We start from the raw sequence: 17,600 nt of genomic DNA, 5'->3' as shown, positions 1-17,600 counted from the left end.
ATGAGACACTGTACAGTGTGTGATGTAGTGATAAGAGCAGATGATTGAAAGTCAGGATTTAAGGATTCTGTCCCCTATTCTGCTAACTCATGGTATGAGTCATCCAACTTCCCTATCTCATTATAAACCTCTGTAAAATGGGGAGATGATTATTTACTTCCTCCATAGGGGTGTTGTGAGGCTTAATGAATTAGGGTCTCATCCTTAAATGTGCTGAACACACTCTTCTCCCGCTGACTTCACTGTTACATTTGATCCCTCGTTAAAGTGTCCAGAGTTATGATTACACTATCCTTCTAAGCCCTTATTTTTAGGAACTTATAATATATGAAAAAATACCTTTTGCCCTGAAATTGTTTATACTTGTTCTCAACAGAAAAGTGACTTAAAAATATAAAAATCTTATTGCGATATTTTTAAAGGTTAAATTACCATTTCAGCTTTTTGCAGATGTATTAGTGGTAAATATACCCAGTGGCCTGTGATGGGATGTTAGATGGGGTGGGATCTGAGTTACTACAGAGAATTCTTTCCTGGGTGTCTGGCTGGTGAGTCTTGCTCAGGGTTTAGCTGATCACCATATTTGGGGTCGGGAAGGAATTTTCCTCCAGGGCAGATTCGCAAAGGCCCTGGGGGGTTTCTGCCTTCCTCTGCAGTGTGGGGCATGGGTCACTTGCTGGAGGATTCTCTGCACCTCGAATTCTTTAAACCATGATTTGAGGACTTCAATAACTCAGATATAGGTTGGGGGTTTATTACAGGGGTGGGTGAGATTCTGTGGCCTGCGTTGTGCAGGAGGTCAGACTAGACGATCATAATCGTCCCTTCTGACCTTAAAGTCTGTGACTCTGTGATCAGAGATCAGAATTGGGAGCAGCCTTGACATATTTATTTACTGTTTGGAAGACTATGTGAACAGTTGGACCCAGATCCTGCAGTGACCTCTGTGCAGGCAGATTCCTGTGGTTTTAGTAGGGCTCCAGGAAGGCACAGAGCTGCACTTACACAGAGCTCATCCAAGCCTAATTTAGTAAAATATTTTGAACTCCAAATTGTTTAAATTATTAGAAAATGCTAAAGTTAAGGAGAAATTCAAGAAGGCTCTAATTAAATTAAGGGATTGGGCAGTGGAAAATTTAAATGTAATTTTCATAAATGAGAATAAATGCATACAGGGAAGAAACTTTTAATATGATAGGCTCTGAACTAGCAGGATCCAGGGCCAGTGCAACCTATTAGGCGACCAGGATTTGGGGGGCGGAATTTTCTTCTGCAGTGACCGCGGCGGCCAGATCTTCAGCCGCCCCGGTCGCTGCTGGCATTTAGGCGGAGGGAGCTGGGGTAGGAGGGCGTGGGGAGGGTTGCCTGCAACAAGTAAGGGGGGGCGGCGGCACACAGGGGAACTCCCCGAACCAGCTCACCCCTGTTCCGCCTCCTCCCCGAGCACACCGTCGCTGCTTCACTTCTTCTGCCTCCCAGGCTTGCGGCGCCAATCAGCTTAGGTGCCGCAAGCCTGGGAGGCGGGAGAAGTGAAGCAGCGACGGCGTGCTTGGGGAGGAGGCGGAGCAGGGGTGAGCTGGGGTGGGGAGCTGCAGCACGGCTCCCTGGGCTGGGGGGAGCTGCCACCGGGGGGAGGGGGTCTCAGGGCAGAGGGGGGTGGGGAGCTGCCGCGGGGGAGCTGCTGCAGGGCGGAGGGTGTGGGGAGCTGCCGCGGGGGGGGAGCCTCAGGGCGGGGCAGGCAGGGAGCTGCTGCAGGGCTCGGGGACGGGGGAGGGCGCAAGGTAGAAGTTTTGCCTAGGGAGCGAAACATCCTTGCACTGGCCCTGGCAGGATCCTGTCAGAGATAAAATCCAGAATCTTCATAAATAGCTCAGTGAAAATGTCTGCCCAGTGTACGGCAGCACTTGGAAAGGAATAATGTTGCTTTGAAATATGTAAAAGGGAATAGAAAGTAAGAATAAATTAAATGATGACAGTGACAAAACAGCTGTGTGCCTGTTCCTTAAGAACTGTGTTCATGTGCTGGCAGAACATGTGTCTGATTTTGAGTTCTTCTTTGCACTACCAGTAACTTGCTGTGTGAACATGGACAAATCTCTTTAACCTCTTCTTGCCTCATTTTCATCATCTGCAAAATGGAGATTATAATATCTATTTCTCAGGGATGTTGTGTGACTTTATTATTGAAAATTTGTAATATGCGCTGAGATCCTCAAATGAATGGTATGATATATTTGTGTAAGTTATCATTATTTTATTAATTTTAATCACCTCCCTTCAAGAAACAAGACTGCAGATGTTCAGCAAAGGGCAAGCAAACTGGTTAAGAGGCATGGTGCAGATTAACAACAATCATTGTTTATACCATCAGAAGCCGTACACCTGAAGACCAACAAGAGATTCCATTCAGCTAGGGGAAGGGTAATAAGTACTAGAATGAGATCTATAAAATAATGTAGGGTAGACTCAGCGGTGGGTCCAGGCACCAGCGCTCCAAGCATGTGCCTGGGGCAGCAAGCCATGGGGGGGTTCCCTGGCGGTCCCTGCGAGGGCAGCAGTCAGGCAGCTTTCAGTAGCTTGCCTGCGGGAGGTCCGCCGGTCCCATGGATTCGGCGGCAATTCGGCAGCACGTATGCCGAAGCCGCGGGACCGGCAGACCTCCCGCAGTCAAGCCACTGAATCCGCGGGACTGGGGACCTCCCGCAGGCATGACGCCGAAGGCAGCCTGACTGCTGTGCTTGGGGCGGCAAAAAAGCTAGAGCCGCCTCTAGGTGGAATGAGAACTAACTGGTTCCTCCTCCTTACTGTGTTCTCAATATGAGAACAAAGGATGCTGAATGAAACTAGAGGGTAGCACATATTTTAAAAAATAAGGAAACTTTTTATACAGCTTATTCTTCGTGTGGTGTTGAGTAACACAGAAATACATTCAGACAGGTAATTTAGTAGGATTTGTTGAGACGGGATAACGCTTGTAATTATGCAAGCTAAGATGATGTAGGGAAAGCAATCCTAAATTTTCAGGGAATAAATTAATTGCCTGTAAATGTTAGGAAGTATTTTTTCTCCATGGCAATGCACAATTATTAGGCTGAATTACAGGATGCTTTCACCTTTCTTTGAAGCATCAGTTTCTGTTCACTGCTGGAGGTGGAATCCTTGATTTGACTGAATAACATGTCAAAGGCACTTACTGGTCCTCACTGAGGTCAGTAAGGCTGTCAGGCTCAAGTTAACATGAAATGTTGTAGACGGAGAGGAGTTGATTATGAGAATTCTCAAGTGGCATGTGTGTATTTGTGCCATTTTTTTCAATTGTCTTCCAAAGACTTCCTGCTGAACAAATTATCCAGTTGCATAGCTGATATTTGCACACTTAAGTAGTGTGGCAACCTTCATACAAATTCTGCTGCATGGAATCTTATTACAGGAAGAACATTTGCATTATGCAGTTACATGGAAGAGCAATTAGGTAACTTTATTTTTTAGATAACTGTTTGAATTATTTGACAGATCAAGAAAGGGTTTATTTGTGCCTTTTTAGGCAAGGAACTTCTGCTGCTCTTTTCTTGTACTTGTGCTATAATCTGTTTTCTTTATGACTAAAAGTAGTTGATGGTATGTCTGATGTCTTCCTTTCTTGAGAAACAGTCAGGCGTGGGAGTATACTCAGTTAGGAAATCCCCCAGCACAAGTGTTGTGACAATGTATTGACCACCAGAAATAAATGTCCAAGTCTAAAATTAGACACAAAGTACCCTTGAGTAAAGTAGCATCAAGAACAGGAGTATTCAGGAAGGATCATGGTTTTTTTTTAAATAGCAAAAATGGATTATTCTAGGGTTCAGGCAACATTTTAGTTTGTATGAATAAAGGTTAATTTTAATGGAATGTGGAGGGTGGCGCTATTGTGCATGAAAGATTTTTAATCACTTTTCTTACGGTAATTCCACTTAATTTTCTTCATATTTTAGTTAACTGTTAGTTTTTCCATTGCAAAACTGAAGCAATTTAATACTCACACCTCCAAAATGTTTCCCCAAACACTTTAACTTTGTTTCCCTTATTCAGTGGAAGTAACTTCCACTTTAAAGTACAGAATCACTGGTGCCACTAAGATAGGAGCTGTGTTCTGTGGGAGCAGAAAGTCCAATTGACTAGCATTTACAATCTAGTCATGTTCTTTATGATTTTTAAACACTTAAGGGCAGGGATCTAGCTTCCCTAAGCCTTGTATACATTTGGGTGTAGCCCCAATTCAACAGTCTTTGGCCATTGCTAACCCTTAAGTGTAAACATGGACTTGGAAGGGTTTGCTCTGATTGAGTTTATCAAGTTTTACTCCTACTTCAAGCAGAAGCAAACCCCAATATGTTCCATCATTGCAAATGCTGACACACAAAGGTCTTGTCTATACTACCGGGGTATGTCGGGGAGTCATTCCCATTTTTGTCTTTGCGCCCCTGGCCAACCTCAGCCAGGGGCACCCATGACAGCAGCAGACAGTACAGAACGACTGATAACCGTCATCTCATTGCCAATTTACAATGGCAGCAGACGGTACAGAACGACTGATAACCGTCTCTGCTATCATGCAAAAGCAAATGAATGCTGCTGTGTAGTGCTGCTGTATCGCCTCTGTCAGCGGCATCCAGTACACATACGGTGACAGTGACAAAAGGCAAAACAGGCTCCATGGTTGCCATGCTATGGCGTCTGCCAGGGCAATCCAGGGAAGAAGGGCGCTAAATGATTGTCTGCCGTTGCTTTCCCAGAGGAAGGAATGTCTGACGACATTTACCCAGAACCACCCGCGACAATGATTTTTGCCCCATCAGGCACTGGGATCTCAACCCAGAATTCCAAGGGGTGGGGGAGACTGCGGGAACTATGGGATAGCTACGGAATAGCTACCCACAGTGCAACGCTCCAGAAATCGATGCTAGCCTCGGACCATGGACGCACACCACCGAATTAATGTGCTTAGTGTGGCCACGTGCACTCGACTTTATACAATCTGTTTTACTAAACCGGTTTATGTAAAATCGGAATAATCCTGTAGTGTAGACGTACCCTTAGTTCTGCTACTCCAGCTATGTGAATAACGTAGCTGGAGTTGACGTAGCTTAGGTCAACTTACTGCAGTGTCTACACCGCGCTGCGTCGTTGGGAGATGCTCTCCCATCGACTTACCTTACTCCTCTTGTTCCAGTGGAGTACCGGAGTTGACCGGAGAGCATTCTGCGGTCGATTTAGCGGGTCTTCACTAGAGACACTAAATCGACCCCCGCAGCATCGATCGCAGCAGCGTCTATCCTTGGTTAGTGTAGACATGGCCTTAGAGGCAGTACCGGAGTAGTTATCCTGATTGCTGAATTGAGGCCATATGTAGACTGGTCTTAGCATTGCCCCTTCTTTGTTGTCTCATTGTGACTACTGAAATCAGTTGAGGCACTCTTCCTGTCAGCAGGGGCGGCGAGTTGTATAGGCCTGTAGGGCCCATGCTCCACCAATATGAGAGCACGGGGGCCCTTCTCCACCACAGTTCAGGGCTGGGTCTCTCCACTGGCAGCGCAACGGGGCTAAGGCGGCTTCCTGCCTGCCTGCTCTGCTTTCGGAAGTGGCCGGTATGTTCCTGTGGCCTCTGAGGGGGAGCATGTCTCCGCACGCTGCCGCCACCGCAAGTTGCAGTCAATGGGAGCTGCAGGGACGGTGCCTGTGGGCAGCGGCGCATGGAGACCCCTCCAGCCCCCCACCTAGGAGCTTCTGCCTGAGGGGTGTGCGGGTTGCTTTCAGGAGCCACCTGAGGTCAGCGCTGCACCCCTCACCCTCTCCTGCACCCCTACCCCAGCCCAGACTCTGCACCCTGCCCCCAAACTCCCTCCCAGAGCTTGCCCCCTGCATCCACTCCTGCACCCCACCCCCTGCCCCAGCTTGCACCCCGCACCCTAACTCCCTCCCAGAGCCTGTCCCCTGCACCCCGTCCTGAACTCCAACCCCCTTCCCCAGCCTGCACTCCACAGCCTAACTCCCTCCCAGAGCCTGTCCCCCAGATCCCCTCCTGCACCCCAACCCTCTGCCCCAGCTCAGACCCTGCATTCAAACTCCTTCCCAGAGCCCATCCCCTGCTCGGCTGCTCCCCATCCTGCACCCCATCCCAGTGTGTGTGTGTGTGCGGGGACGAAACTTGGACCCGTTCTGGGCATCACCAAAAATTATACAAACCTGTCAGCCCTTAGTTTTGAACTTGGTGGGGGGATCTGGTAGCTGGAAGTACTCCGTGGAGAGTCTATGACTGAATTTTTCTGGTCACCTCTTTTCAGCCAACCCCCTCCTAATCCATCAGAGTCCAATTTACATGGCTTAAAGGAACAGTGCAAAGCCGTGTACCTTTCCAGTCTAGCTTTCACATAATTATTGATGCTTCAGCCAGGAAGATCCAATAAGAATCAAAAGGCTGGGATTTTGCACTCTTTGAAGATTGTACATGTGTTTATATTTTAAATTTTGTACAGTGGCTAGATGCTGCAGTGGTGAGCATCAAATCTACAAATAACACAAGACCCTAGAGTCCAACAAATTAGTTTATCATAATCCTAAAATACTGCATCAAATCTTGGTCTTTGCTCATATAATATCTCAACGAAGGCAGAGTAAGGACTTTGCGTGAGGTAGAGAGGTGGAATAAACTGAGAAAAAAACTCAGGATTTGGGTTTTTTTCAAAGAGATATAAAAATGTATGCCAAGTATTAATTTTACTATTAAGCAGGGAGACAAAAAACTGTAGCCACCCCTCTCCAGTACCAGATAAATGCCAACACCTTCATAGTTTCATTTTGGGGTCAGAAACAAAGATGATCATCAATCCGTCAAGATGCTTCAGTTTACAGGGGAAACTCCAGGAAACAGGAGAAGATAAATGTGACCTACGAAGGGTTTTTAAAATGGTCTTTTGCTCCTCATGCTGTATAAAGAAGACCTGAAAGTTGGGTGTTTGGGTTTGGGGATTTTTTTTGGAGAGGAGGGATGGTGAAAGGGTTTGATGGATAAAATTTTAAAACATGATTTTTTCATTTAAAGTCTGGTCTTGTTTTTTCAGAAAGCCTATGTGAATGAGTAGAGAAAGTAGGATTATGACATCCCCTTGATACCAAGCAGGGTGAACCCTGGATAAGTACAAGGAGAAGTTTTTTTATTCAGACTGCATAAGGGGTTGTCTGCACAAGTTAAAGTGGTGCAAACTCCTCTGACCTCTGTAGACAAACTTATTTTACTTTGAATGCCTTTTCTGAGTTTAGTTGAACCTGTTTCTCATTGACCAAGGGCTGGTCTACAGACAAACTTACACCGAAATAATAAATTTGTTGTAATTTGCACCTTTTGTTATTTTGGTGCAAGTTCTGTGTGTGGGCACTCTGATTTCAGAGTAGAAGTAAATTTACTTTTAAGTACTCTAAATTTACACGTGCAAGGTAAGCCAACATAACTTAGGTTTAAACTGTTTATGTGTGTCTGATATAACTCAGTCAGTTTAAAATTACACTTTTATTTAAACCAGTAGAGCAGGCCTGCGTTTAAGTGAGAAAGGAATTGACTTATGCTAAATCAAAATAAGACACTTGTATTTCAGAATAAGAATGTCCATACATAAACTTCAGAAACAAAATATTAGATGTTAATTAAAACCAGTTTAGTTATTTGGGTGGCAGTTTGTGTGTGGGCCAACCCTAAGATTTGATAGTCTTAAGTCAAAAACAAGCTGGGGGAAAAAATCAAACAACTCCATGTCCCAACCTTTCAGTTGTCTTGTGCATTTAAAAAAAAAAAAGGCAAAAAGAAAGCACAAGTCCATTTCCTTTTTCTCTTCAAGTCACTTTTAAGAATATGCTAGTTACATCAACTATAGAATCGCTACTGTACCGCTATCAAAAATGGAAAATTTGCTGTCTAGGATTACTCAGAAAATCTCTCTGCCATTCTCAGCCCACTGTGTGATGCTTTACCCAAAGTCAGACTTCATTTCCTGAAAGTCATTGCATGCAGTTAATTCTACCACGTGGAAATACTTTGAACACAATGTTTTATTAAAGCAATATAGCCTTGCCCTGAAGAATTCATTATTTTAAAAAAAGGTTTTGTGCATAATGAAAAGACTGTGTGAACTGGTTAGTTAGATGGGATTATGGTAAATAGGCATTTGAGTGGAAATGATGTAAATGGCAAAAAGAAGAGTTGTAAAAATTTGAAGTAGTATAAATCAGTACATTGGAATAGCATTGACTTACAGCAGCTTAGGATCTGGCTCTACATGTTGTAACAATCAATTTTTAGAAAACCACCAAAAATATTTCCATTAATACTTTTAATTTCTGTGGAAACAGTTTTAAGAAACCAAACATGTTCTCCTTCAGTGTTTGCATCCCAAACATTGCAGCACCTGGCCTGCGCTGGAGAGTGAAAGTGACTATAAAAAAGTGAAACAGACCAATCAATTATTCCTGTACAGTTGAAATATGCAAAAAGTAAACAACATAAATAGTGAGAAAATATAATTGAACTGTAAAATTATTTCAGCTCTAATGTGTTATTAGGAACATAGATAAGGAAATTTGTTATTTAAAAATATATATAATCTGACAGGTTTCAGAGTGGTAGCCGTGTTAGTCTGTATCAGCAAAAGGAACGAGGAGTACTTGTGGCACCTTAGAGACTAACAAATTTATTTGAGCTTAAGCTTTCGTGGGCTAAAACCCACTTCATCGGATGCATGCAGATGAAAATACAGTAGGAAGGTGTATATATACACAGAGAACATGAAAAAATGGGTGTTGCCATACCAACTATAACGAGAGTAATCAATTAAGGTGGGCTATTATCAGCAGGAGAAAAAAAACAACTTTTGTAGTGATAATCAGGATGGCCCATTTCCAACAGTTGACAAGAAGGAGTGAGTAACAGTAGGGCAAAAAATTAGCATGAGGAAATAGTTTTTACTTTGTGTAACGACCCATCCACTCCCAGTCTTTATTCAAGTCTAATTTAATGGTGTCCAGTTTGCAAATTAATTCCAATTCTGCAGTTTCTCACTGGAGTCTGTTTTTGAAGTTTTTTTGTTGGAGTATTGCGACTTTGAGGTCTGTAATTGAGTGGCCAGGGAGGTTGAAGTGTTCTCTGACTGTTCTTTGAATGTCATAATTCTTAACGTCTGATTTGTGTCCATTTATTCTTTTGCATAGAGACTGTCCAGTTTGTCCAATGTACATGGCAAACGTGTATTGCTGGCACATGATGGCATATATCACATTGGTAGATGTGCAGGCAATGCCCGTTTGCCATGTACATTGGCTCTGATAGTGTGGCTAATGTGATTAGGTCCTATGATGGTGTCCTCTGAATAGATATGTGAATAGATATGTGGACAGAGTTGGCATCAGGCTTTGTTGGACGAGAGCTAAGGAATCATTGTTCTAAGTCAGCCATAAACCAAGGAACCTATCCTTGCAACAGAGAGAGAGAGAGAGCATGTCAGACAACTTACTTTATCTGCCATTTTATAGGCTAAAACCATATTATTTAGTTATTGTCTAGCCATATTATGAGCTATTTCTTTCAAGCAGAGGAAAGTAGACCCCATGTATGTAAAGAAATGTTGGATGTCTAGCATGATCTCCTGCAAATGGCAGCCAACTCTGTCAGTCACTAGTAAACTCCAGTGCTCCGCTCCAGCACTGAGACCACCGAGGCCCATCTTTAAACTTGGACTTGTCTACACTTACAGACCTGCACCAGTGCAGCTGTGCTACTGTAGCGCTTTGTGAAGACACTACCTATGGCAATGGGAAAGCTTCACCTGATGGCGTAGGTAGTCCACCTCCCCGAGATGCAGTAGCTATGGCAATGGGAGAAGCCCTCTCATTGACATAGCACTGTCTACACCAGGAGTTAGGTTGGTATAACTGCATCACTCAGGGGTGTGGGTACCAACACAGCTATACTGACATACATTTGTAGTCTAGACCAGGGCTCAGTGTACAGAGCCTTCACCCCCATCGTTCCAGTATTATAGCAGCAGCAGCTAGGAGAGCCAGCAGACAATAAACCATAAAACATTTTTGGCTCCCTTTCCCACTTCCGTGGCTACTAAGCGAACCCTGTCTTGTTCCTATGGCAAAGGAGCCTGTTGAAAACAGTCACAAAGAGGAGGAGAGGGTGGGAGAAGAAACAAGGGGGAGGAGGGGCTGGGGAGAGGGCTAGGGAGTCAGCAGTGATAGAGGAAAAAATACTAACAGACTATGGAGGCAATAGCAATAAAGAATTAGGGAGCTCTCTTTCCTAAAGCATTTGTATGTATAGTCCCCAGGCAATGTACTGCAATCTCAGGAACTAATTTTCCTCCTTTTTTGGGCAATATGGTAATGCTATTAATTTGCAGTCAATCCATATGTGTGTTCAGTGTACTTAAAGGGTTAGGTTCTCCACCCTGTCCGATCTCTGCCTGGGTGCAATGGAGAGGGAAAGCCACAGGGAGCCAGTTGTGGCTCCCTGATCCTCAGTGACCTGGCCCCAGCACAAGTTAGAATGGCACAGGTGCAGTTCTAACTTGCACCTTTGGTGTACGGTCCCTCAGTGGAGAATCTAGCATAGTGATGACTTTTACCACCCTGGAATATTGATTCATGCATTGGTTGATACTGGTTTTAATGATGCTTTCATCAACCCCTTCATACTTTTATAGCAGGGGTAGGCAACCTATGGCACACGTGCCGAAGGCGGCATGCAAACTGATTTTCAGTGACACTCTCACTGCCTGGGTCCTGGCCACCGGTCCAGGGGGCTCTGCATTTTAATTTAATTTTAAATGAAGCTTCTTAAACATTTTAAAAACCTTATTTACTTTACATACAACAATAGTTTAGTTATATATTATAGACTTATAGAAAGATACCTTCTAAAAACATTAAAATGTATTACTGGCACGCAAATCCTTAAATCTGAGTGAATAAATGAAGACTCGGCACACCACTTCTGAAAGGTTGCCGACCCCTGTTTTATAGTCTCTCTTCCTCTTTTAGAGCAGTACCTATCAATTATACTTTTGCAACCACTACAGTAGGTGGTGCTACTGGAGCAGCACAGGCTAAATAATCAAGCCTTCCTCACTTCCTTGACTAAGCTCAAGGGCTTCACCTCAGCACCATTCCTGGTGCGAGAATCCCAAGGTGATTCAAGTCTTCCATTTGACTCTTACCTGTTGAGCTGTCCAGGGAGCTCTGCATCAATTCCCATGTATTAATTACAAGAATGTTGCAAAAGTTTAAAGCAGTTAATAACAGTACATTTTTCTTTTTGTGTATGTGTTTGATAATTGACACTTTTTAACAGGTTAGTTAATTTTTTTATACTTAAAAATGAGAGTTTCCTACCTACTGCTGACCCTAGGAAAGATTCCTGGGAGACTGTCCAGGGAAATGATAGGAATCCCTTGACTAAAGACGTAGAGAAGAAAATATATTTCCTGTCATTCTTGTTTTTACAGCTAAAACAGTCTGTGCTTTTGCTTTTGTTTCCCGCAGCTACTTGATGTTGTCTTCCACCTGGCACAGCAGAATCTGCGGTTGCTCGTGCTGGGCCGCAAACACATGCTGACTGGGTCTCATAGCTGGAAAAGGCACATTGTCGCTGCTATGCAGAAGAAAGCAGACTTCTTCTTTGCTGAAGATGTGTAAGTATTGAAGAAGATGACTCAATTTACTGGCGGTCAAAACTAGATTCATTTTTATTTTTAATTACTTAAACCATCTAATTTTGTGACTTACTACAATACTATTTATTATTAAGCACTGACAGAGCTCAGCCCTATATATGCAAAAGAGAACAATATATTCCTTGCTCCATGGAGTTTACAGTCTAAATGGTCAGAGAAAACAGATTAAAAATTGTGCTAAAATACAGAACTCTAATAATGTAGAGTCTTAGGGTATGTCTGTACTGAATTAAAAGACCCGCAGCTGGCCCGAGTCAGCCAGCTCGGGCTGTGGGGCAAAAAATTGCTGTGTAGATATTCCGGCTCAGGTTTGAGCCCAGGCTCTGGGATCCTCACCCCTCATGGGATCCCAAAGCTCAGGCTCCAGCGTGAGCCTGAATGTACAGCAATTTTACAGCCACACAGTCCAAGCGCAGCGAGCCCAAGTCAGTTGACTTGGGCCAGCCACGGGTGTTTGAGTGCTGTGTAGATGTATGTATATTGACACCTATATGAATCATCAGCAGGGTAGGAACCTTTAGATCCACAGGTAGACCCCTGCCAATTGAGCTAACAGATTAACTGATAGTATAGATTGTCATCCTATATGTCAGTGGTTTTCAACCTTTTTCATTTGTGGATCCCTAAAAAATTTTGAATGGTGGTACGGACCCTTTTGGAAATCTTAGACATAGTCTGTGGACCACCAGTTGAAAACCAGTGCTCTGTGTGGACCAGTACTAGAAGGGGATGAGATGCACATTTTGCCAAATATTTCTTGACAGCAGAGGAATGTTGAGAGTAGGGAACCTTGAGTTCTACTCCAGGTTCTGGAAAGGGAAGTGTTTTTGAAAAATCTTAGTTCACACATGCTCAGTAGAGACTTGTTAGAGTTTGGCAGCTAAGTGTAGATGGAATCTACAGAGAATTTAGCTAAGATTTTTTCAAAAGCTCATCACTTGGCCAATGGGGTTGTTTTTCATGGGAACAGGAAAAGGCACATCCCCGGCACAAAGACTCCCCTGTCCACCATGCTGAATTTAAGTCCCTGCTTCAGTTTGGAGGTGCTAGAGAGCTTCTTGGCAAAATGGTTGTAATAATTTTTAACATGGGCAAAACTGCATTTTTTCTTAATCTTCTCAGAAGCAGGTAAACCAATTTTGCTGAAACTTCAAAAAAAAAAAAAAAAAAAAAACCCCACACTATCCAGCCTGAGCAGAAACCCAGCATGGAAAATTTCAAACTGAATGGTTAAAGTTTGGCAAAGTTGTAAGCAACTGAAAACAGAATCTTGTAATGCACAGTGTTAACTATAGATACACCTGCTGGCTCCACCTATAATGAATGTGCAGCAGTTCTTCTGACTTACCTATTTTAGATCCTTGGATGGAAAGTACTGTAGAATTGCAGAGCTGTTGTTATGTAATGGGGCTTTTCTCAGGGAGGGATAAAAAGTTGAACAAAAAAATTAATGTCCCCTCCCCATCCCACATCTGTCTCATTTCAATGAATATGAAGTCGAGTATATTCTCTGAAAAAGTCTTCACGTTTCTTGGGAATGAACCCACCCACAAGTCTATGAATCAGAGTTACACTGTGTTATGCATGACACTAGAGCAGGGGGTAGGCAACCTATGGCACATGTACTGAAGGCGGCACACGTGCTGATTTTCAGTGGCACTCACACTGCCCAGGTCCTGGCCATCAGTCCGGGGGGTTCTGCATTTTAATTTAATTTTAAATGAAGCTTCTTAAACATTTTAAAAACCTTATTTACTTTACATACAACAATAGTTTAGTTATATATTATAGACTTATAGAAAGAGACCTTCTAAAAATGTTAAAATATATTACTGGCATGCAAAACCTTAAATTAGAGAGAATAAATGAAGACTCAGCACACCACTTTTGAAAGGTTGCCGACCGCTGCACTAGAGACACTCAGATGCTCGCATGAAATTATTGATCTGTATGGATGCAGTACAGTTTTGTGCACGTGTGTGGAGCCCCTGAAGACACAATCTGACTGTTAGTGCTTCTGTTCACAGTAGCAGTTTATTGTTAAATCACATAGTAAGTTACCATTTTGTTACTTGCTGTGTTGTAGTGGGAAGGAATACGTTCTTTCTACTAGGCAGCTAAATTTTAATTCCCTTCCGAACATTTGGATGCTTTGTGGTAAACAGGAAAAGTTCTTTGTTTTAACAGAGAGCTTAGTGGTGATGGGAATTTGCATTAATGATGATGAATAAAATTCAGCTGAATGCTTGATTCATTTCCTGCATCCTTTTAGTGCCCATGAGTGACGTCCATCTTTACTCTTTGTGGTTTATTTAGGTCAGAAGATGACCCCTTCCTATTATATGCCACTCTTCACTCAGGAAGTCATTGTAAGTTTCTTACTAGAGACCTCCTGCGAGATCACAAGGCTTGTCTTCCCGACAATCTTACTCGGCATCTGTTCTTTAAGTGGCAGCGTGGACACCAAATGGTGCTTTCCCACTACTGGCCAGGAAAGAGAATAAAATTTCAGGTAAGTTCTCTGTTCTCTTCAGAAAACATACAGAAAATACTCATTAAATGCATAAAATATGAGCCACAACTAATAAAAAACTGTAGAAAAAATTCCTATTGAGACCTAAGGGCAGAATTTGTATGGATGAGCACATAAGAGGCAGTGTGCTCAAAACTCCAGTTTCACTCACAAATAGCACTTTTGCTCACAAAATGTGTGATTTGCCATTGTAGGCAAGAGGACTGATTAACAGACAAGAAAGTGACACTTCAAGGGCATAAACATCTATTTACCTGCACAGTTACATGTTTGCCTTTACAGATTCTCTATCTCAGGGGTTGGCAACCTTCAGCACACGGCCCATCAGGGTAATACGCTGGCAGGCCGTGAGACATTTTCTTTACATTGACTGTCTGGAGGCACGGCCCCCCATAGCTCCCAGTGGCCGCGGTTCGCTGCTTTCTGCGGCTCCCATTGGCCAGGAACAGCGAACCACGGCCACTGGGAGCTGCGGGGGGCCATGCCTTCAGACAGTCAATGTAAACAAAATGTCTTGCAGCCCGCCAGCGGATTACCCTGATGGGCCTCATGCCAAAGGTTGCTGACCCCTTTTCTATCTCTTGATGTCTTCATATCAAGATCAAATATTTAAAGGTACACAAACCAGAAAGATTCTGTGTAGAGAAAAAATATTGAGATGAGTCATGGTCCAGTGAAAAAGATCAAGTAAACAGTAGAAATCTTGAAGTCAACAAAGAGATTCCTGTGGTGGTGCTTTTTGAGTTCAACAGAATATAGTTAGAGAAGAATACTAGGACTCCGTTAACATTTTGTATATTTATATTAACTGGGATTTATACACTTCTTAGGTGGGTTGGGTGCAAGGTTTATGAACAGAAATATCCAGTGTTGCTTGCAGTCAGACTACCTATCTATTTACTTTAACATGCTCTGCTTTTTGTGTTTGCTGTTCTGCAAAACCATCCAACAGCTTTCCACTAATACTCCTGAGAAAGGGCAGGAAATGTTTGCTAGTCATTACAACATTTTTATTTTTTTTCCATTGAGCAAAATCAATATAACATTTTTTTCTTGTCTTTACCCACAGCCTATTCTCACTTACGACACCGTGGTACAGACTACTGGTGACACTTGGCATATTCCCTATGATGAACAGCTGGTGGAAAGATATTCCTATGAAGTGCCAACAAAATGGCTTTGCCTTCAACGGAAATAATAAAGAATGCAGTTTTACAAACTAAAACTACAATTGTTTGCTACTGTTGCTAACAGGCAGAATCCAGTGATCATGCACAGTCATGGAATTAATACACCAAATATGAACCCTGCAGCTGACTAAATGTTCAGTAAACATAGTTCACCGAATTCATACCTGCTGTAACTCTATTGAAGTCAGAGTTCATTTTGCCCTGTAGTAAATAAGAGATTTGTTATGGCACCATTTATTAAGATTTTATTGGGATGAGGTGATGAAGGGATTAAGCACTAGGATGGTCCATAGATCGTCCTAATAAATTTTAGCTTCTAAATTTCCAAAGATATAAAATCTTGAATTTATTTCTTAGTTAAAATAATAGTTTGTTTTTTAAATAAAAATTGATCATATTAGGGACTTCACTGTGGGCAATAATATGACAGCTGAATTTTGTATAGCCTCTCATAGAAACTTGAGTTAATTAGAAGACAGCAAAAGTGGTATAAATTACAGAAAAAGTGTTGTAAACCATTATAATTATTTATTAACTATTTGTCTGACAGTTGTGAATCCTGTTTTTTCCATCTACCATCCTTATACAAGAAAGTCAGATGCAAATGCAATATTAATCTTTGTGGAAGGATCTGAAGAAAAATTCACTGTCAAGTTTTGCAGTATAAGAAAGCTGATAGGCCTCTTACCAAATGAAGTAGCTCCCACCTGGGCCACTCACAAAGAGCTTTCCAGCATGCAAGCCACACCCTGAATGTCTGTGTGTAACTGCAGCCTGCCATACACACTTACACGTACACTCTGGCTTTCAACATTCTTGGTTATACTGCAGGGTATTGTCTAACTGCACTTCCCCAGTCTTAGATTTTCCACCAGAAATGTATGTCCTGTACTGCCCAGCCCTCTCCTGGACGCTACAAGTTATATTAAGTCTGTTATTCCTTTAGCAGAATAATATGCCAATTTATTATTTCAAATAGTTTTTCAGACACTTCAATTTAAATACACTGGATTAGATAAACAGTAAAACAAGTTTATTAACTACAAAGAGAGAGATTTTAAGTGAGTACAAATAATGAGGCATAAAGGTCAGAAATGGTTACAAGAAAAATAAATATAAGATGTTTACTAATACCCAACTTCATAAACTATAGCAGATTCAAGCAAAGTTTCTCATTATATGCTTTCAGCAGTCTTACTGACCAAAGCCTCCCCCAGAGTCCAACAAACGTTCCTTTGTCACTTCAAGTGTGAATACAATGGGTGGGGGGTGTTTGTACCTTCTTTTTATAGTTTCAGTCCCTCTCTTGAACAACATTTCCAGCTAGGCACCAGAAGACAAAAAGTCTATGAGGAAGGATGTTCCCTGCTGCTTTTTCCTCACCTCTTTGAGCTTTCTTTGCTCCCTGCTTGATGACTCTGTTTACTACTTAAATGCAAATTAAGCAGAGCACTCATTCCTTTGTTTAGGACAGACCTATTTGTCAACTTCAGTTTGAGCAGGGCTGTGGGATTTGGAACATGGGAAAATACATGTTTTATCAGCATGATACTGACCAGCAAATTATGAGTCTTCAAATGATACCTTACAGGGCATACTTTGTACATAGATTATTACAATAGTGTGTAGGGTGTGAACAAGGGATTATGTTAGCTTGATCAGAATTTACCTAGCTGCTTTTTTGGCACATCACCTGCATACAATTTCTTCACACCCAACTGTGAAGTTTCTGAGGGATCGTGTCAGAGTTTTTCCTCCAATTAAAGAACTGCTCTTTTCATGGGGGGCTTAACTTGGCTTTATCTGCCCCGATGGTCCCACCATTTGAACCTGTTTTCTGAAAAATGCATTTTTAATTGCAGTCAGATCAGCGAGGAGAGCTGGTGACATTCAGGACTGTATGGCAGACTCACCATATGTATTTTTTTATACAGACAAGGTATATCTCTGCACAGGCAAGTTGTCAAAAATTTCAGTCTCAACCAGCGGATTCATTTGGCCTTATTTTTCCCCAAGCCTTACTGTTCCAAAGGAGAGGCTAACTTCAGCATTTTGTTGCAAAGGACTAAGCCATTTAGACCCACCTTTATGGGGACTGTCTGCCCCAATCTT

The 17,600-nt window shown here is 42.5% G+C and overlaps 1 protein-coding gene across 15 annotated transcripts in view; it reads left to right on the top strand.

Moving 5' to 3' along the window:
- The window catches only part of LOC120404270 (protein only RNase P catalytic subunit), a 76,948-nt gene extending 60,612 nt beyond the window's left edge, over positions 1–16,336 (top strand). For 8 of the 15 annotated variants that reach the window (XM_039536476.1, XM_039536477.1, XM_039536471.1 and 5 more), the window contains exons 6-8: positions 11,575–11,723; positions 14,082–14,277; positions 15,368–16,002. In XM_039536476.1, the coding sequence (XP_039392410.1) occupies positions 11,575–11,723; positions 14,082–14,277; positions 15,368–15,496 (474 nt within the window). In that variant the 3' untranslated portion in view covers positions 15,497–16,002. Of the gene's footprint in view, positions 1–11,574; positions 11,724–14,081; positions 14,278–15,367 lie in introns of all 15 variants that reach the window. The other 7 variants (XM_039536481.1, XM_039536482.1, XM_039536483.1 and 4 more) reach the window with 4 other exon arrangements.
- Positions 16,337–17,600: the final 1,264 nt, after the last annotated feature.

The sequence above is a fragment of the Mauremys reevesii genome, linkage group 4 (genome assembly GCF_016161935.1).
Source record: "Mauremys reevesii isolate NIE-2019 linkage group 4, ASM1616193v1, whole genome shotgun sequence".
NCBI classification, from domain to species: domain Eukaryota; kingdom Metazoa; phylum Chordata; order Testudines; family Geoemydidae; genus Mauremys; species Mauremys reevesii.
The sequence above is the reverse complement of the archived record's forward strand: the minus strand, read 5'-3'. Positions and strand labels throughout refer to the sequence as shown.